The sequence below is a fragment of the Bemisia tabaci genome, chromosome 3 (assembly GCF_918797505.1).
Source record: "Bemisia tabaci chromosome 3, PGI_BMITA_v3".
Classification (NCBI taxonomy): Eukaryota; Metazoa; Arthropoda; class Insecta; order Hemiptera; family Aleyrodidae; genus Bemisia; species Bemisia tabaci.
In genome coordinates, this window is record NC_092795.1 from 37,828,308 (window position 1) to 37,850,393 (window position 22,086).

Below are 22,086 nucleotides of genomic sequence, written 5' to 3' on the forward strand. Positions count from 1 at the left end.
TTTGATGAGGAGTCCTTAAATCCATCACACATGATCACAAATAAAATATTTTTGACGATCAAAATCAAAAAGTTTGATATTGTGTACAACAGTGGCGTGCCGTGAATTACGATGTATCGATCGTTATGTCATTTAAAACTATGGAAAAGGATCGATAAACACGGTGTTCGCAGCGAACACCTTGATAATAGATTCTTTATCATAGGTTTAAATGGCGTAACACTCGATATATCGCAATTCACGCCATGATACAAAAGATACAAATTGGAGGTTTTTCATAGGGTTTACGCCAGCATAACGTAGCCTTTGGAAACCTTATTTCATGAATACCGCTGCTTTGAAGCTTTCTTGTGGTGCCAAAATGTGAAAAGGGATTTGATTGATCCCAGCGGTAAATTTTTGGAGTCTTCTTAAAATTTTTTCGTATACAAGCATTTTTGCCCGATGATTCCAATTTTTGTCTATTACTTTACTATCGTAATTTAAGAAATCTCGTAGACTTTTAGATTTACGAAATTGAAATAGTATCAGATGTGGTACAACGTATAACTCTCTTGTCAAAACTTCAATCGCCCCTCGGACCTCAACTTTGAGTTCGGAACGCCCAGGATCGAGCAGAAATGTGGAGAGAAACGTTCCAGAGAGTTCACCAACATTCCGTTACGAGACGTAATTTACAACGCAGCTCCGTGCTTAGTATTGTTAGTTCATGAAACCACTACACTGCGTTTGAGTAATTCGAATCAAACGAGCTATTACGCCACGTCGAGCAATTTGCCTACACATCAATTAGCACGGCGTAATGAAGAGCGTGCTTCATTGCATCGATCGAAAATTGGGAAAGCCCTCGCCTGGATTCGATCTACTTTTCATTCAAAATTATTTTTGCTTGATAACCTTCCATTTCCAACTTCGTGAGGCATGCTGTGATACACTGGATGATCATTATTTTAATGTCTATCTCTCTCCGATTTTAATTGTTGTCCCCCGCCATGGTTAGCCAAATGTTCACTCAGTGCAGGTGGCAAATAACAGAAACACGCTAGTTGCGCTAATAACAAAAACTACCTACATTGTTGCAGCGTACGTAGAAAACCTTTCCCACAGTAAACTCTTCCCATAAGTCATTCATTATCATTTTCCAATTATCGATCTCAACTGATCATCGCTATTTTGCTGATTCTTTAAATGAATTATTAAGAATCAAAACGACCAGGTTCGGTCCTCGATAATAAATGCTTACGTTCAAATTTGGTGAACGGAATCCGCCCGTCATCTAAAAAGAAACGAATTTGAGCCTTGGTATACGCTAGTTCTTGAAATATGAGATGGGAATTTGAAAAATGTCACCATTTTTAAGCATAAGTTTACCATATTTTCATTATTTTACGTCCTAAAACGTTTAATGCAATCATGCATCATGAATGTTGAATCGGACGTATTTAGTGTGACTAAATAGACCAATAACGTAACTCAAAAATCCACAACAGCTGCGAATTGATTGCAAATCAACCCAGTTTAATCCCCTTATCCCCCTCTCTCTTCAGAGATTTCCCATATCACACTCTCTTCGGCAGGCGGAATATAAAGAACTTCCGTCGCGGAAATATTTCTACCGTGCTAAATAAAAACGTCGTATAAACATTCAAATGTTGCCAAACTTCGTCTTAAAAATTTTTACTTTTCGAGAAAGTTATGAACACTTCGCCTTGAAACTTCCAGACTTTTTAGATAAAATTACGAACGACTTCTCCTGGAAAATCGGAAAAAATCTTCGTAAATTTTTCTGAAAATTCGTAATTTGTCGAAGGAAATTTGGCGGCGCCTGATGGCTCATACGGCGTTCTTACTTAGTACGGCAGATTAGTAGGCCATTGAATGCGAATCAGCAAAATTAGCACAATCGGCCCACGGGTCCGCATTAATTTGCAATGAAGAAACACCACGACGATCCGAAGAAAGGTGCAGGGACCGATCCGTCGCACGGTGGATCGGGTCAATTAGAGAGGTCGGACATGAAATTTTGGACAAAAACTGCGAATTTTGATGTTTAATTCGTCACATTTTAAAGTTCAAGGGGTGCTACTACTGCTTCTAGTAGAAAATTTCACGAGGAAACTGATGGAGCCACTTTTAAAACCTCAAAGTTTTGTATAAATGGAGGTATGAGCTTTTTAAGTTTCCAAATTTTGTCCGACCTCTCCTATTGACTCGATCCATTGTGCGACGCCGGTTGAACGGACGAGCGTGAGTTAAATGGACCGATTGCGTAGTCAATAAAAAGTGGAGGCTGACGCGAGACAAAGCAAGACGATGCGACGGTAAAGACGCTGATCGACATTTCGATTGATGAATGAATGAGGATATATCTTGAATAAGAGCTAAATGCAGAGTAAACAAAAAATTGCCAAAACGAAGCCTCAGTCTGAGCCGGAAATCCGATTTTGCGATTTCTTTTTAGTTTTCGCGATATTTCTCACTTTTCCAAGCCCATGATGATGTCACCGACAGTGGCGTGGCCTACTTTGCGATATATCGATTGATATGCCACTCAAACAAATGAAAAAAGATCGATTCTCAGGGTGTTCGCAGCGAATACCTTAGTAATCGATTCTTTACCATAGCTTCAAATGGCGAGATATCGATAATCGATCATTCACGCCACGCCACTGGTCACCAAATGAAATCATTCTGACTGAAGTTTCTTGAAATCTATGAAGTGGAAGTCCCCTCTTATAAGCAGCTGGCCGCTGCAAGATTCAATCATCAGAATGAACATACATCAGAGTCACTTTCACAGCGCTCTCTAGAGCTCTGCGACGCCCAACTGCCACAATGCCTGGTCCTCCCACGACTCGTCAGGGAGCTGGCACTCCCTCATTTCATTTAGATCGTCACACGGAGGAAAAAACTTCGTGCATAGGACCCGAAGTTGAGGTCATATGAATCTCTGAAGTTTTCGGATCACGCATCCGAAAACTTGAGGTCGAGCTGCCGAAATTGGAGTAAAACATCTGAAGCACTTAGGTATGCACCGGAGTACTTCAGATGTGCCACCTGAACCCTTCGGTGTATACTGAAGTACTTTAGATGTCCGACCCGAACTTCGGCAGCTGGACCTCAAGTTTTCGGATGCATGATCCGAAAACCTCAGAGAACCATACGATCTCAACTTCGGGTCCCATGCACGAAGTTTTTTTCTCCGTGCAGAATAGAACGCTGTAATATCTGCAACATATCACTCTCGAGGGCTTTGTGTGGGTGCTGGTTCACAGTAAAAGGAAGATCGGATTTAATTTCGCTGAAATCAATTAAGGCAATGAAATGCTACGCACAACAGTGCTGCGTGCTATGCGATATATCGGTTGATCTGCCATTTAAACCTATGAAAAAGGATCGATAAACAGGGTGTTCGGAGCGAACACCTTAATAATCGATTCTTTACCATAGATTTTAATGGCATAACAATCGATATATCGCAATTCACGCCACGCCACTGACGCACAAGGAGTGTTCCCTCATCCTCGACTTTTTGGGTCCCGTTTTCTTTATACAAGCCATTGCTCTGGAGAGGAACGGTCAGTATTTATGACAGGAGTGTTCTTGCCGGAGCTCCCTTTGTAAGCAGAGAATTAACTGGCTACCAATATTTGACTACCGAGAAACCGCACTTTTGCCGCAATCACACGCTGAATGTGGGAGCTGAATGTGGCTTGAATGTGGAAGTCATCGGCCCGATGCCTGAATTTTGCGCGTGACGCGCAAAATTCAGCAACGATTCTCAGCAACCATCGGACCAATTTTGAATTTGTCTGAACTATTCGAGTAGATTTGATACACATCTGGATGAAAATAACTCGAATTTGCTAAATTTCAGCCGTAGGGCGATGACTGTTGACTTCCACATTCAGGTGCTAAATTCAGCGTCTGATTGCGGCATAAGTTTTACTGTCTCAGTTATTTCCGGACTCCTGCGCATTATCAATAACAATCGGAGGGATCGACATCGCGCTGCGTTGCACAGGCGGATATGAGAGTCGCTTCTGCGAAACAGGGATCTTCACAAGGGTTCTTGTCGATTGCACCAGGGCGCTCCCCGCCCGGTTCGAGACTCGCTCTCCGCTTCGCTTCCTGGAAAATCATGTAAAGCCTTCACTTGGAGTGGTGAAATGATGCCGGTGCTTAAACGGCCTCTCGAGATGTTTCATTTGATCTCCCAACTCAAGGAGGAGTGCGTTCCTGCTCCTCCACCGCCAGATTTGGCATGACGTGAACGGAGGTCAAATATTCTGGAGACTCCTCCGAGGTGGCATGTCAAGAACTTATGAAACTCATAAACTTGTGAATTTTTGTAAAAAATTTCATGTCCGACTTCTTCCATTGACTTAATCCACTGTGCGTCGGCTAATGTAGAGTAACTAGATAAAGAGAGTATGGACATCTTGCCGGGACATTCTCCATGGAGATCCTAGGACCCAAAATGGCGACACTTCGTTTTGATTTTTGATGATGGGAGGGGGTTCATTACCAACTTTTAATGGTTATCATCAGCCGCACCTGCTACCAACCTTACTATTTCCAAGTTGATAATGGTCGTGTTTGCACCCTTGGGAACCTAATGGGACTTCAATACGTGGTGATTTTAAAAAGAGTACGCGATAAAAGCCACAAGGTTATTAAAATAATGCAGTGCAGAAAAAAAGTTGTCACTACTACTTTACTATACCGACTGGAGACGTGTTGAAAAAAAAAAAAAATAGAGAAAAGCGGAGAGGAACCATCAGAATCGAGCGACTTGACTTAAGTTCAAGGAACCGCTAACGTGCTTCATCCATAATCCAAAAGCTCCATCCCAAAACGACCCAAACGAGACCTGGCACAAAGCGAAAGTGCCTAATGGCATCCTCGCTCACAGGGTGCAAGATGGACTGCATTCTCTCAAACATTAAGGGATTACGTACGAAACTGTTGTCAGATTCGGCACTATCCAAGAGATAAATAAGCATGCCTTTGGTTCTCCGTCTAACTTGGCAAGTTTGAAAACGTTTCAGCCGCTTTAACGAGACAACCAAGGGAAAAATTTGCCGTCCGTCAAAGCGAAAAATTCCGGCGGTGACAGACCGAGCATGTCCAACTTCGGAAGCTTGTAAATTGTGATAGCAATGCCGCGCTGTTCTCACCGGATCTCCTGTCAACGAAACGTTCAGGCGACTTGTCAAAACGTTGCCCTTTCCTCAGGCTGAAATATTTAATAAATATGAGGAATTAGCGCGTTGGGGATGTGAGTTCCGTTGATGATGAGCCGCTTTCATTTTCGGTTGTTGTCATCAATGCCGCCAGTAATTTGTTTGGTCACTTAGTGACATATTATTTTAAAGGCGATTTTGCACCATTTAGTTTTGCTTATTGCAATCACTTCGCAATACTGAAGATTTGAGCCGTTATACCCATACAGACTTTTTTTTTAAATAAAAAAATGCTGGTTTGTAAATAAATCAACCAATCAGTCATGCAAACATACACAAAAACCGACATCTGAAACCTTGATGTAAGATCAATATTACTGCTTTCAAGTTTTAACCAATTTCACTGTGCCAATACTTTTTTCGATTGAAAGAAGTAATTTTGACCATGGTTTAAGGTTTTGAACGACGATATTTGAATAAAATACCAATCAGTGATTTGGTTCGAATTAGTGACAAGGTTAATTGACTGGTGGCTAAAATTATTCCTCGATAGTTTAATTTCAAAGTCCATCAATAACACGCTAATTGCAAAGCACCAAAGCTGAGAGGATTCACATATTGACTTTCAACAATGCGTGTAATTTTTTTTTCTCTCTTCCTTTTCTTTTTTTCTTTCTTTCTACACTTCAAATTTCCCACGAGGGATAATCTTGCGCTTTACAATCTATAAAGTCCCATTTCCCCTTCATCCCTAATCAAGTCAGCCCCTGATACTCGTTGATTGAGATCATCAACCTCGATTCACCTGGCCAGGAAGCGAACCCAGGACCTCCCGATTATAGAGCAAGCGCTGCAACCACTGCACTACAGGAAGGCGACATCTAGGTACTATAAGCCTCGTACAGGTGCTGGTTTTTCTTGTTTTGTTTTGTTCTGTTTTTTTTTTTGGGGGGGGGGGAGGGTTATTCGTTTTGTTATTAAAGTCAAAATTACCATCGTTGGGACAAAGTGATCGTAACAGAGAATTTAGGCAAACATAATGTCAAGAATACTGCAAGAGACTGTTGTTTTGGTCGAGGCTCTAGCTCGGCAAAGTGCAACCACTTTTGGATCTGAGCTTTTAGATTCCATCCCGATGGGAACGGTCGACCGCATTTCTTAAGCCGGCGATCGGCATGTCACATTTTCTACGCGAAAGGCTCTATCTGGCTGAATTGTGAAGAGTTGCTCACCGGCACAGGGCGGCGGCCACTGTTGGTTGAGAGACCAAGCGAAGTGTCTGAGCCTGTAACTGGAGCAAATGTATTTACCTACTCGGGCTGGACGCAAAGGCAGCGCTGCTGCCAATTTAGTAGGCGGCCTGAGAGTGGTCATTTTTGACGTAGAGACAATATATTTTCAATATCGAAACAATATTTACATTTATGATTTATTATTTTAATTGCCGAATGATTATTTTACGCTGTGATAGATGAGTAATGTCTTGAATGAGCTATTTAGATCAAGGGACCTAATTCAACAAATTTCATCAACCTAATTGAATAAATCAATAAAAGAAATTATGAAATGTAGATCCAAAAGTCCCTCCATGGAAGAGGGGGGTGGATTCCCACGAAGGGATGGCGGCAGGGCGTTGAAGAAGAGATGTTGCGTTGTCAGTAGTTTCCCCATAAACTTTGAGAATATAGGCACATGTGGTGTTTGGGTGTCGCAGACCGCCAGACTGCGCTGTAGGAGCGACTTGTAAGCATGTATGTAAGTCTCCCCCCCCTCCCCCGCCACCAATAGGGAAGACCCATAACTGTCTCACCGGTGATTCACGATGGTTTTACAATGATTTAGCATTAAAAAAAAGTTTCGGAAGGAGCAAATTCTGAAAAAAAGAACTAGAATGATCATGATATTGAAAATGATATAACACTCTTAAAAAGTAAATCAATAACCCAAACTTATTAATCACATTTACTGCAAATTATGTAAGGCTCTTTCTTGCAAATTGAATCACTTAAAATGAAAGGTCACCGTGACCACTCAGACCGATTCATTCCATGTACTCGTCCCGCAACTCTTTCAATGGATAACTAACTTCATTTCCTGGAATGAATCAAGAGAAAGTTTTCGTTTTTTTCATCAAGCATAGTCCACGAATGAGAATGTGTCACTTGCGGAGCTGAAATTCACCAAGTGTCAGCGAGTCGCGAATCAAAATATTTTTTCAGCAATCTTTCACGGCTGGGCCAGGACAAAGAGGTGCCGAGGTCACATTTTTAGGCATCGAATTTCTGGCATTTTTGAAACTGCCACCATGTGAAAGAAAGGTTTGCTCGCGGCAGTGGAGTTTCAAAAATTGTGGTTTAAACTAGTGTCGATGGGGCTGCTGTCACGGCGCTAAGAGGTTTTTTCTTAGTTTCTTTATTTTGAAAACTTACAATAATTGAAAAAATCTACAGAGACATTTACACACTGCCCTAGTCTTTACAAGTTTGTTTTTATCATGAAATAAATGCTATATAAATATTGGTTCCACTAAGATTTTAGAATGCTGAAAGGCGCCACGAGTGAATTTTCTCTGATATTTTGAAAATGCTGTATTAGAATTATGTATGTTCTTGCACTTGATCGATGGTTTCCCGTAAATGACTGATGGGGACGCATATTTTTTTACTACAACACACAAGATGTCCATATGCCTTTATTTCCTCTCTTCTATTCATTTTTTTCACACTGTTACATTTTACCGATTGATAAAACCGCCTCCTTATATTTTGATACTTCCAGCACCATTAACCTCATTCTTTTACATTGTGGGCCTCTTCCTGGCAGGCACTCTTATGTCCTTTCCGGGCTGGTGGCTGGTGACCGGCATGAAGTTTTTTCGAGAAATAAACAAAAGGTTTGCGACACTGCTTGCGATAGGCGTTGTTGTATTCACTACAAGGAACATTACTCTATCAGTGGACGTCAGAGGACATTGCCTATCTATACTTGGTCTTACTTTGTTGCCAGTTCACCCAGTTACCAGATTCCTGCGAAATATTAAAAATGCCTTTAAATCTCCTTTAGGGTTTTCTCGCCCATTTTTGTTACAAATTTCAGCACCTTAATTGTCTATATGATTGGCATATTGAAATTTAAAAGTCCTTTAAATTAATATACTTAGGTTTTCGCAACAATTTTGGATTGTCAAATTTTTCGACAGATGCGATTTCTCCCAGCACTTCATTTTATTGCGCGATAAAAGCGCGCTGTGCAAGGTAACGCATCTCTGAGCATTTGACACAGTTTAGTATGCGCAAATGTGAATTTTTGGGGGTTTTTTTCAATTTTTGTTTCTAAGTTGTGGGTCACAATTTCACAGCTTTTAGCTGACCCCCCCTGAAGTTACGTCTGACGCCTGAAGCAAAGTTTAACTGTGTTGTCTATCGATAGTAAAGAGAAGGAGAGGTTTAACTTAAATATAGCGTTCAGCTGAAGACACCTTTAGTTTAAAATTGGAGAGGAAATGAAAAAGGAAGAGGGCAGGATGAATGGCAAAATTCAAATTTGATCTTAATTTGTTTCAAAATGATGGATGATGGGGTTTTATGTTTAAAAGGCTTCGAGATTCAATTACCAACGGGAAAGGGGAGAGTAAGGGAATCTCAAAAATTAAGAAAGATAAAGCTTGGCATATACTGTGGACAGTGCCTAACCTGCAGCAATGCCAACGAGAAAAACGCGCTGCACTTTTGGCCTAGCAAAACGCAAGGCATAAAATTGTTAGTCTGCAATATTCACGTTGCATGTTTTACTGTATGTCGGTTGCTGTTTTAGTCACATGTGTGCAAATAAATCTACTGTTGTGTAACGACCATCTAGCTAACCAATAAAAATCAGAATTTTGGGAGCGATTATACTAATGTGACCGTTATTCCTTGTTGTGGACTTTTTTTGGTCAATATTTAAATTTTGATCGTGTAGTGAGGGCTCACTGGAATGACGTAAGATGGAGTCATCGAAGTTGTTGAATGATGCCTTTCGGGCTGATCGAGCTTGGCAAGCCAGTGACACGCGGGTGATTTAAACCGGTCCACCGAGGTGGTACAACGCACCGATAAAACCTGCGTAGTATACGCATTGCTCCGCCATAAAAACTCACCTACATTGCTCAAATATGGTTTACCCTGTTGCCTAATTAAAACGCATGAATCATAAAGCTTGAATAAAAAATGGACTGCTTCAATGATTAAAGAACCTATGCCTTTGAAATTAGAAGTATTAGTTGTGATTGAAAATAGTGGCTGACTGCAGAGGTTTACTCTCGTTTAATTTTTCTATCTATGTCATATGAATTGGTTCTTAATGTAGATTAGAAATGGAAAGGACATAAGTGATTAGAGCCAGAAATAAAAATAGAGAGATGTAAAGAGACGAATCGACACAAGGTCCAAATAGCCTATATCCTCCTTTGTAAGCTACATATATACTACTCGTATAAATGTTTCAAATACCTATGAGATGAAATTGTTAATGGTATTCACTATTCAGCAACTTATCAGCTCGTGTCCTTTATTTAGCTTCAATCCTTTTTTCTTAGCTTTTACTCCAAATCTCTAACTCCTCCATAATGTAAGTGGGCGTTATCAGTTCCTATTCTTCCGGCGTCACTCCTGTTGGAGTCCATCATTCACAGGAAAGAGTGACACCAAAAAACTACCTAATTGATCACACCACAAAAATGCATACTCAATTACATGAGACAAATGGAAAAGAAAAAAACATTGAAAGAAGATTAGTTAAGTAGAGCACTTAGGCACGGCTATTATGCAAGGCTGTAATTCTTAACATTAAACGCAGTACCATCAAGTACCAAACACTGCGAAGCTCAGAGGCTTTGCTGATCAGTATTGTCTGAAAAGTGGCGCATGACAAGTAAAAGGAAAACTACAATTATTGTCGAGGTATATAGGGAAAAAACGGTGTATAGTTGTCACTTTCAATGTAAATATTATTAAAGCAAAGCTGTAAGTACTATACCAAAGCAACACAGCACTGTTTTGAATCAATATGAGAGATTTTCTTATGGCGAGAGACCTAAAGAGTTTTTGCATCGACTAATCTGTTTGGAAAAGCAGAAACATAACTCTTGCCAGGTTTTCATGCGAGCTTCATTACTAACTTTTGAGAAATTGAGCCAGCTAGTATTGAACTTGAAGCTCACAAAAATTCAGACCTCTTTCTTTGTAAAAATCAAACTACTCTACATGATCGAACATTCACAGACTTTTTATCTGATTTTACTCAAAGTAAAAAACCATTATTTGCACATTACTTTCATACATAGAAATAAGGCGTGCAAGGACCAGGTTCTTGAGAACGTACCGCCGAGTTCTAGCTCCTTTTAGGAGTACTTTAAGAACACTTCGTGTAAACTTACTCAAAAAGGCAAGTTTTCATGATTTAACATTAATCATGTCACAATCCACTGCATTGAATAAGTAAACGCCGAACAATTCAATTATAAGACATAGCCATACTTTATCAAATTAGGTTGTCAATTTTCGTATAACGCGCATTAATCCATACATGAGAGGTAAACGGAATAGACTCATTTTTACAACGCTGCGATGACGAAATGACGAAAAACGAAAAAACAATAACAGACCTCAACGGGACTCTTAGACTCGTTAGACTCTCACGCTTATGACCACTCGGAGCAGTGGCGTGGCGTGCTTTGCGAGATATCGATTGATCTGCCATTTAAACCTATGGTAAAGGATCGATTAACAGGGTGTTCGCAGCGAACACCCTTATAGTCGATTCTTTATCATAGGTTTAAATGGCATAACAATCGATATATCGCAATTCACGCCACGCCACTGACTCGGCGCCCCTTTTGTAGCTACTTTGAGCCCCCCGAAGGAAACCTTTACGTTGCTATGATTAGTACTTACCTCTTTGGGAGTGTTCGGTCATTTGCTGCCGCTGTCCAGGCAAACGCCACGAAAAAGATTGCTAAATCTCCGGGAAAATGCCTTAAATTATTTCGCATGCGCCTGCCTCGCTACGAAAGACAGAAATTGAGATGGCGTTGGCAACGCGGGAGGGCGCGGGACGAAAAAGGAGAACGCGAGTACACGCTTAGCAATAATGAGCGAATTTGTACCGATGTCGAAGCACGGTGTGTATTTGCGAAAAAACTCATAAATACGCTCGAACAATCAAAAGGACACAGCAATAACTAACGTGATAATATCGTCTCTTGCGGAGCGCTATTGTCACGCCGAATGTGCATAAAACCTATTTTCCTTTTTCTGATTAAAGGCGAAAAGTCGAAAGGACCAAGTAACAGACAAACGCTGAAATAAATATTAAGAGAGAATGTAGCCTTGATACCTTTTTTCCGTTAAACGTTGAAAAATAAACGGAAAATAGGCATCGCTGCTACATTTTCTCTTATTATTTATGTCGCAGGCAAATAGTGAAATCAGGCATTCTGTCAAATGCCTAGACAGATAGTCAAATTTTAACATTCTACACAATTGTGTGAATTTATGGTGAAGAGCTCACGATTTTTCACAATTTTTGGAAAAATAACTCATCAAATCTACGAACTTTTTTGTCTCTTCCTCTTTAATTGCTTCTCATATTTTGAAATGTTGAAATTACGAAAATTCTGTATTTTATGATATGCTGAAAATTTCAGGACCAATGTCTGTTCGGGAGATAAAATTCGCTGAAAATCCTAATAGTTCCACAATAGTGTGGAGCAAAGTTTTACTGATAATCTTTTCTTGCAGGAGCAATGAACAATTTTGTCTGAAATTAGGAAAAGAATCAGAATTTCAATCTACGTTAGAATATTGTCATGGGAACGGAGTTCCCCATGATATTAGAATCGTTCCGTTGCTTTCGCTATGGGATTCCCTATACCTCTGCGACCTTGAGCGTTTCGCCCAGTCTCCGATTTTTGGTTGATTTTCCGATGTATCAAAAACCGTTGTATTTTTTAGCCAATCATGTCTCTACGTCAAGTTGTGTTGATTGCTAAAATTCGCTTTCAGCGAGTTTTTTTCCACTTTGAGATGTCGTGTCTGACTGGTAAATCTGCGCAGAACCACGAAGTTCCGTTTTTAGGCAAATTCTTTTTTTTGGAGGTTTTCATTGGCTATTTTTCGCCATCAGTTTTCTGTTCGTTGGTGCAAAAGATCGCCTACTTCGTTGCTCTTGAGAAGCCGCCATTATCCCACCTCAAATTTTAAACATAGAAATAAAGAAATTATAACTATTGTGCAAGGTGGAAAACTGCTCTGGAGGACCCGTTAATATGAGCCAAAATCGGAACTCGATTGATTGATTTATTCCATGAATACAGAAATATTACCTGAGCTTATTGCCGCGATGGCAAATGCCTGCTGATATGAACCTTGAGACACATGATAGCATAGGCAAACAATGTCTCACAGAGAAAGGCGCTTAGCTCGTTTCTCCAGAAGCTACGAAGACGCGAATCGCCGAATCGCTCAAGGACAACTCTTGTGATAAGTCCCGCCCATCGTCCGAGTCTTTTAAATGCTATTTTTTCTCATTTTGTCGCTGATCTGTGATAGCCTCGTTGACTGAGACGCCACATATAGGTATTGACAAGGTGCGGGCCATAGGTGATCGGGAGTTCGATACCCAACGATGGGAGTTAATTTTTAATGGTTGTATTGAATGTTTTAGACCAATCATCAAAAAATAATTAATACTAGATGATAAATGTACGAACATTTTCTCGTGACTTAATATGTTAAACAAAAATACTGGAATATACCTCCTTCATATAATCAGCCACATGTTTCCCCAAATTAATGACGTTATTTTCTTTTTTTCAATAAAGTTTATTTGCATTCAACGTTCGTAAGTTAAGCAAGATGTACCTATTGATACAAATAGAAAGACATGAAAATAGCATGTCTAACATTTCAGTTGTTTTTTTTTTTTTTTTTTTTATTTTTTGTTTTTTTGTCTTTTCAATAAAACAAATTGCCTTGGACTAGAATCAGTGTATCTCTGAAGACAAAAGCTAAGTTTTGTGATACAGAAATACTAATATATTCATCCGTTATATAATCAGGGAGATGTTGACCCAAATATTGATGTATATTTTCTCTGTTCGCCCAAATTAATGATGGTATTTTCTTTTTTCAAAAATAAATAAAGCAATGACATGAAATTAGTATAGTGCACATCGAACATTTCAGTTACATCTATTTGAATGAAAAAATGGCAACTTAGGAGGCACATAGGTCACTTATGATGCGTATTCGGGCATATGTGTAGAGAAAAAATATCATACTTTACGCCGAAAAAGCGAAACTGAAAGTTAAATGCGTTAACTTCCGAAAACCATGTATAATCCAACGAAAATAAATAATTGGTAAATAACAGCTTTCTTGTATGCAAAGAAAAAAAAAGTAAAAATGTTAAAAAAGAGATGTTGACACAAAATTACATAGCCCTTTCAATTCTGAAGATACTGCAAACGAACTGTACCTTAAAATTTTCATATCCCAGAAGCTAAAGTTCCCATGACGAATATTGCTATCGCTAGCGATTGCAAAAACCAACTTGTTTGACTATTTGCCTGGACATTTGATAAAGTGCCTGATTTGACTATTTGCCTGCGACACTTATAAATATAAGATACCTCTATGAAGCTCTTCAGTTAAACGCTGAAATGTTGAGCACGGAAGCATTGCTCCTGAAAGATGTAATCTCAAGTAAATCTTCGCGGGAAACTTGATTAGACTGTTACTCAATGTTGTAAATCCACTTAAAAGTTCGACCAAAGTGCCCTCAGTTCAAACTAAAATCATTACGCCTCTTGAAAACCTGATGCAGCAATCTCAGACTTTCTCTCGCTGTACATTTTATGACGGCGATTAATTTTAGTTTATTATTCCAACGACAGTATTGCACGGCTCAAACAAAATTGTCATTTGAGATGCGTTGGTTAGAATTGCAGAAAACATCCTGGTAGAATTAATTTTTATATTGTAGAAAGTTGTTTATATTTTGCAAAAAAGAGCCTCTTTTCCCGACTCAATGATACGAGTAAAATCACCTTTCAGCATGCTACTAACGACACATATCGACGGTGTAAGTCGGCAATCAAATAACTCGGTTTGCGACGTTGCAGACTTCCTATCATACTTTAAACGGAAAACTACTCAACGACAATTCTTTAAAACTTTCGTGATTTTTCTTCTCTGAGTGAAGAAAATTCTGCAAAAACTTCAAGAAATAATGTCAATTCGCTCTCCTAAAAAAATATTATAGAGAGAGATTTTCAAACACCGCAAACGAGTTATGTGATTGCCGACTAACACCGTCGATATGCGTTTCACGCTGACCAGCGAACGCACTGTTTTAGACGCAACGCGTGAAGTATTCCTGCACTCTTGTAGGCGCTAATATGCCTCCCGCGCCGACCAGCGACCGCACTGTTTTAGACGCTGCAAACGAGTTATGTGATTGCCGACTTACACCGTCGATAAGTTTTTTTAAAAAGGAGTCAGAAACAGTGGCTTTGCATGTAGACAGTGTAGTCCAACTTTATTAACTCATGATGAACTATTATTCACAAGATTAACGTTTGACAACTTTTTCAAAAAGGGAGTTTTATGCACGACAAATATGAAAGTGTAAGATAAAATTAATAAGTGTGTTGCTCATTTCCGGTTCCGAAGCGTCCTTTTCCCGCTCGTAGCGGTCATTAAGAATCTTGGAACCCGAATCTGAAATTCCGTCGAAATATCACTCGCTAGACTGAATGCTTAGGCGTAGACTATAGCGTTGCCATTTTAAGGAGAGTCAGACTACTTCATAGAAGCAGCTGTGCTACAGTGAGCGAAATTTGACAACGTCCCGCGTACATCATTAACAGATCGTCCATAAATCATTGTCAATTTCTAATCGTATATCTTCGAGCTCAGCTCACGTGGTAGGTAAAAAGCAGGCTGAGGCACAGCCACGGAAATTCGGAGGATGATTGTTACAAGTGTAATGCACGCGGACGTAATTAGTTAGTTAGTTAGTTAATATATTTTAAAACATTCAGCGTCACAGGCTTTTAACGTCTTTACAGAGAATTTTGAAAATGGAGGTATATACGAAAATTTAGATTTTTAAATTAAGAGAGGCAAAGAGATTACAGGAAAGAAGATGAAGATGCATACTAAGAAAAGAAATATATCCAATAATTAGGTTTGATGTGTCACATCTCACTCAGCTATATAAAAGCATAAGAGTAACGTGTGACGCACACTGAGAAAAAATTATGGTCATAATTACCATGCATATTAGTGGTGTTCAATATGAACTCTTAATTAGTAGTTGCCATAGCCAATGATAGAGATATTTTTACCATTAAATGGTAATTTTACTACCGCACACTTGTAAAATTACGATTGCTCCATAAAAGTATCACTATTATTCGTATGGCCACTACTAACTAAGAGTGCATATTGAACACAACTAATAGGCATGGTAATTATAACCGTAGTTTTTTCGCAGTGCATATCACCTAAGGCGTTAAGCGCTTCATGGGAGTTGAACTGCTTAGCAGTCAGGGGGCTGCCTCCCTACAAATAGGTAAATTCTTGCGCGTTTAAAATCCGTTATGTCGTGCGCTTATTACGCTGTAACGTCATTAAAATTGTTGTAAAGGAACACCGGGTGCTAATTTAAAAGTACCATAGAATCAGCTGCTGTTTGATCAAGAAAAATACACACAAAAAATAAACGCAATAAGATACTTAAAAACGTTAGAAAACACCTACCGTGCGTTCCTTTCTTTGTCAAGTGAAATTTTTTAACCGACGTAGCCTTTTAAGGGACGATAAAAAGACCCAGTTTACGCGATCGGACGAGTGAAAAATTAAATTTTTACAAAGTAACTATGATGATACAAGACGTTGCAGGTTTTTCCTCATTAATTTTTCCCATCTTTATATTTTCCTTCCAAGAAAAACCATGTAAAAAGTTGGAATTTCTTCGAAAGGGGTGGATGAGAGAGAAAATTAATAAATCAAGCAAGTTCTTTCGGCGTTCGAAGTTCAGAAAAAAGGAAGTGAAACGAAATGAAAAGTCAAGAAAGAATGGTTTCTCCACGGATCCGTGTAATTTGACTGTCCAATCTTTGACCCTCCCTACGAATCTCAGGCCTCAAAAGTTTGCTCTCGTTTTATCTTTTTTGTTTCCAATATTTAAAATAAAATACTTTTTTTTAAAAGAAATAAAAAGAGAGGGTTGGTATTTTCCGCAAAATTGAGTGTAAACTTCATAACTTCACGATGTTTTAATTTTAAAAGAGATCATTCATTTGAAATTATCATTTTAAATCTGTAGGCGTGAGTTTGCAACCCTTCATTTCTGACTGAAGGGCGTCGCGGTTCTCATGAACAGGAGATATCGTAGTTCCATCAATTTGGGGGTGAGAAGTCTCTGAGCTCTTATCTGAATTTTTGTTTCAAATGTTTCAAACACCCACACAACGCAGATTCTGGATAACTTTATTTAATTCTTCTGATGTCAAAGCATGGAGAACGATAATCGTTTTTCTGTGATTCTTTCTTGTAGCGGTAGTTCTTCTCTCAATATTGGACCGCGTTTAGCAGAAAGGAACCAAGCCACATCGGATATTGCCAAATTTAACTGGGCAATTTAAATTTTTACAATAGAATATTTGTGTACTTGGATTTCTTTGCAAATTGTGAAGAATTTGCTTCGTGCAATGCAGAAAATTTACGGTTAGCGCTGAAATCCGCGCAACCGTCTTCATGTAAAAATTTAAATTGCCCAATTAAATGTGGCGATACCTGACGTGGCTTGGTTCTTTTCTGCTTATCGCGGTCCAATTGGACTACATTTTGCAATTAAGAACCATACATTTCGGACCGGTTTAAATAGAACGTATAATTAATTAGTTTCCCTGCGTACATAGGTGTTTTTTTACATGAGACAGAATTTATAGTTCCAAATTGTAAAATGCAGTCCAATTAATTGACGTTGAAATTTTGGTGAGCGAGTTCATTACTCTCAATGGTCCTCATCTTCTTCGCGAAACTTAAAAACGCGCCTACCTAGAAAACAGGTGAGCTGTGAGCGCCTCTCTAATACGAATGTATCAGAGCTTTCCCGCTTGTTTTTGCAACGAATTGCCATTCGAGCGGGAACGAACGGCCCTCAGGTTCCGTCTGAATCGTTCCACTCGAGAGTGTTGTCATTATCGCCGGCAAACTTTCTTACGTCCCAAAGTCGCGGCATATTGATTCCTGTCTAGAATGCGCGGAGTAGAAAACAGACGAGAACATTTGCATAGCTTTTGTGCCGAGCCCCGGCTGGGAGCCCGCATTTACGACATTAAAAGTTGTGATTTGAGTGATGTGACTCCGGCTTGGTTTCACCTCGCTCCGTTTCGGTTCGGTTTCGGTTTCGGATCCGAGCGTTTTCGGGGCCCGTGACAGCTCATTAATGTTCGCCTGGAATTGATTTATTCCCTCGGCTGGTGACGCATCCGCTCGTCTTTTGGCGTGGGTGCGCGCTGTCATGAAGATCCAGCGACGACTCGAATGGGATGGATTATCAAATGGCACGCACGTCACTACCCCGAGTACATATTAAGGAGAGACAAAGACAAAGGTCACAGCCTGGAATTATCTTACTCCGTAGCTTTCGACATGAGTCCTCATGAACTGCCTTTCATTTTTAGCGTCGTTTTCATTGCCTTTCCTTCAATATATCATTTCCCTAGGAGGCTTCATATGGTTTACATCGTGTGTAAGGGAGGTCCAAGGAGATCCTTAACTTATCATCGTAGGAAAGACGATTTTTGCCAATCTCGATTAAAATTGAGCAGTGTTACTGGATCATGTACCTATAGCGGAACGGAATCAAACCACATCATCTATTGTCAAATTTAATCGGGCAGTTTAATTATTTTGAAGAGAAAGGTTGTGTGGATTCCTTTGAAAATGTTAAGTAATTTGCTTCTTACCATGCAGAATATCCGCACCATCGTTTTCATGTAAAAAGTTCTAGTGTCCAATTGAATTTGGCAATAGCTGATGTAGCTTGACGCAGTCCAGTGGAGATTTTGAAATCATGCAATCGACTTTCAGAGAGTTGCAACTTCACCGTCGACATGGAGCTTCCTAAGAAAAAGATCTGTTAAAAGAACGAATATCCTTAGGTAATAATACATGATAATAAAGAGCTTTTGGCCTAAAAAAATCTGAAAAATTCCCTGGGCATGTTTTATTTGTAGGATGGTGTGTTCATAACGTATATGCAGTGATCTGAATATTTGCAATGAATGATAGTTTATGTATCGTTCCGCGAGAGATCAATGTTTGTTCCTTGGAATGTCACTGCCAGAAGACTAATTTATCAATAATTTTAAACTCATGCCTTTCATTTTCTGATTCCAGGTTATATTTGGACTCCTGGCCACGTCAGTCCTCGCCGACCGGCCCTCCTCCAACAGCGACAACAAAGCTGAGCCGGCATCCTCCTCCAGCTCGAAGACCCACGAGAAGCGGACGACCGCCTACAGCGTGTACGGGCCGCCTAGCCAGCACGCACACAATGGACCAACACCCTCCTACTCGCCGGGCTACGTGAGCAGCTACGCACCCACCTACGCCTCCGGGGTGGACTACTCGGCGCCCGCCACCTACGCCATCGCCGCCCCCTACGCCGCGGCAACCCATGGTTCGTACGCTATCGCAGCGCCATACCCAGCACCCGTAGCCGTCGCTGTTCCGGCCGCTAACTACGCCGCCGTGCCCACAGCCAACTACGCCGCCGTGCCAGCACCCAACTACGCAGCCATTGCCCATCCTCTCTTCGTGCCGAACAGCGGCGTGGACTCCCACGCCCTCGCCTACCCCGCTGCAACCTATGCAGGTCCCAGCCTCGGCGTCTACCCCGCCATCGGTATCCCCGCCAACTACCCTCCTGCCGGCTACAACTTCCCACCACCCAACTACGTACCCTACACGGGACCCAACCGCGAGACCTACACCAACGCCGATGGAACCAGAGTAGGTCCAGTGACTTTCGGACCTGGACACGGAGGTGTCTACCACCCACCCTCTTTCGCCTACTCACCTTCCGGCTACGAACCAAGCACAAACTACGAGAAACCCTCCTCCTCGTATGGCCCACCCTCTTACTCTCCTCCATCTCCATCTTACGGGTCACCTTCATTCACCCCCTCTTACTCTCCGTCATACTCTGGACCGTCATACTCCTCGGGTTCGCCCTCATACTCCTCAGGGAGCGCAACAAGTTTCTCCACCACCCACAACTACACCCCCTCCAGGCCAAGTTCCTCTTACGGACCGCCGTCACCTCCATCTACGTATGGACCCCCTTCACCTAACTCTTACAGCCCTTCGTCTTCGTACGGACCCCCATCTCCTTCCTACAGCTCTCCGTCGTCTTCCTATGGACCTCCATCTCCCTCCTACAGCTCCCCCTCTTCCTCCTACGGACCACCTGGACAATACGCTTCGTCATCGGAAAATACCTACAACACAATTAGGTACAGTGGGCCAACTGACTACGCCAAACATTAAATTTAAGTAGGTTAATTTACACCAGTCATGAAGCCTTACCTGCACAGACAGACACATTGATATTGAATGCAAAATCTGGTAATAACTCAGTCATTTTCAAAACCGAACGAATTCCGTGAGTCGTCCACGTAGCAAATTTATTTAATTTTTCTTTTTGTAGCCCGTTATATCTTAATACTTCTTAAGATTTAGTTTTTCGCACTTAAAGGAAGAAGTAAACATTCTAGTGGCGATCAGTTCAAAACGAGGCTATTCGTTTCCGCGAATCGACATAAGGTCATCGACCTAATCTTGCATTCGTGAAGCAAATGGGCGCAGAGCATAGCTTATCTAAAGTTATTTGCCATAACGGAAAGATTTTTTGTCGGTTTTATGTGACTGACCATGATTCACTCTTACAAAATTTAAAGATAAGTTTTTGCTCGTTTCCCTTTTTTTGGCACGTTCTTTCCGATTGAGTAATGACCTCTCGGATTAAAGAGGAAAGAAAAAAATTGTCATACTTACGACAAAAAAAGAGAATTATTTTTACTGCATATTTTATCCGTCGCTTCAGGATATACGACAGTGTGGAGGTAAAAAAAAAGATTTATCTCATTCCTTTGAGCTAAAATGATACTCCATGTTGACAGAAGAATCTCAAATAGAATTCACAATTGATAACTTTGAATAAAATTGTGTGCATCTTGTCGCTTTTCCAGCTCCTTCAATTTAGCAAGGCAAAATACTATAAACCAGCACGACATAAAACGTCAATAATTGTGTGCACGTGTATTACGAAAATGCAGCTAAAATTTCTCAGCTCGTTAGAGAAGCAAAAACCTGATATAGCTTGTAGGTAAGGCTTCATGAAATTGTTTTACAAAAATTATTTTTCATGAGTACCTAAAAATTATTTTCAAAAAAACTATAAGAATCGCCAAAAAGGGCTCAAACTGCCTCCTCAGCTCGTAAGTTCTGTACATTTATAAGTAGGTTAAGCTATTTCTCATTTTTACCTTATCTTGTGATGAACTTTGATAATAGGGAGTTACCTTTTCGTTACCCTGACATTATACTAGATCGAGCCCAACTCGCCAACCTTATTTATTGTTTCTTTGTTTACATTTATCCGTCCGTTGAATGTTGTAAATATAGTTGTAAACGCATACTTACACCGGTTATAGTATTTTATCGCCCGAAAAAAACAACGTACTTCCGAAAATTTTCGGCGGTTACTTTTCCAGCTTGATACCATTAAAAGGAAAGCCTTTTACCTTTCATTACACGATAAACCAATATCCGAAGGGTATCTAAAAGGCTATATATTACTTTAACCATAAATATATTTCTTTATTAATTATTGAAGTTTCAGAAAAGAGTACATCAATCTATGTCTCATTAACATTTTCAAAAAGCTTTGATGGAGAACGTTGCACAATCTGTGCTGTTTAAGAATGCATCGTGAGTAAATGTTATCGAGTGATGTCAGAATTTCTCTTTTTTCCCAGCGGAAAATTGCAGTTACATTCATTCTATTGTTTTCTCTTTCGCATTTCATCTCATAAATGTGTAATAAAGGTTTGTCAGTAAAACGAATTGTTCCTACAACGGAAAGGAAGTTTCCCAAAAACTTACTTAATAGATTTAATTGCAAGTATATTATGTTAATTTGTTCATGGTGCCAACTTGTTTAGTTTGTAAATACAAGATCGTATCACTTTTGCATACTGTTAGAATTTTAATTTGTACACCTAAATTTTTCAAAAATAAATACACACTCACTTAATCCCGTGTTATCATTAATATCAGAACCTTTGATGATGATGCATTGATTATTATCAGCGGATTTCATCGTTTGCAAGACGGTTTCAGGACATTCCGTCAACGAGTTTTTGTCCCCGCACCTGTTTTGTCCAGTCGTTAACGTTCACGCGTAAAATAAGCAACAGTGACCTGGTCCAAGCGTTATATTTTAGTCTGTACGTACAATTATATTGATAATGTCGGAATGAGAAAATTGAGAGAGAAAGAGCTGTTTGTTACATGGTGACTCATTTTTTAAATGAAATTTTACTTTCTCCTTTTGATTCATCTTTCCAAATTGTCATTGGACAATATTTTGTTATATTTCTATCCTTAAAACTTTCGTTATAAAATTTACCTTTGTTTTTAAAAATAAAAATGAAAGTGTTACTTCATTTTAAAAAAAATTACATTTTTAAAACGCGGTAAATATTTGTAAAACCATTTCCAAGCGATGACATCGATATTAATCTCAATGAACCAGGTGTGTCGAAAGCAACTGTAAAAAA

General features: G+C 39.9%; 1 protein-coding gene across 1 annotated transcript in view; it reads left to right on the forward strand.

The window, feature by feature from the left end:
- The window catches only part of LOC109032945 (uncharacterized), a 51,416-nt gene extending 29,856 nt beyond the window's left edge, over positions 1 to 21,560 (forward strand). The window contains exon 2 of the mRNA XM_019045300.2: positions 18,641 to 21,560. Within this exon, the coding sequence (XP_018900845.2) occupies positions 18,641 to 19,792 (1,152 nt within the window). The 3' untranslated portion in view covers positions 19,793 to 21,560. The remainder of the gene's footprint in view (positions 1 to 18,640) is intronic.
- Positions 21,561 to 22,086: the final 526 nt, after the last annotated feature.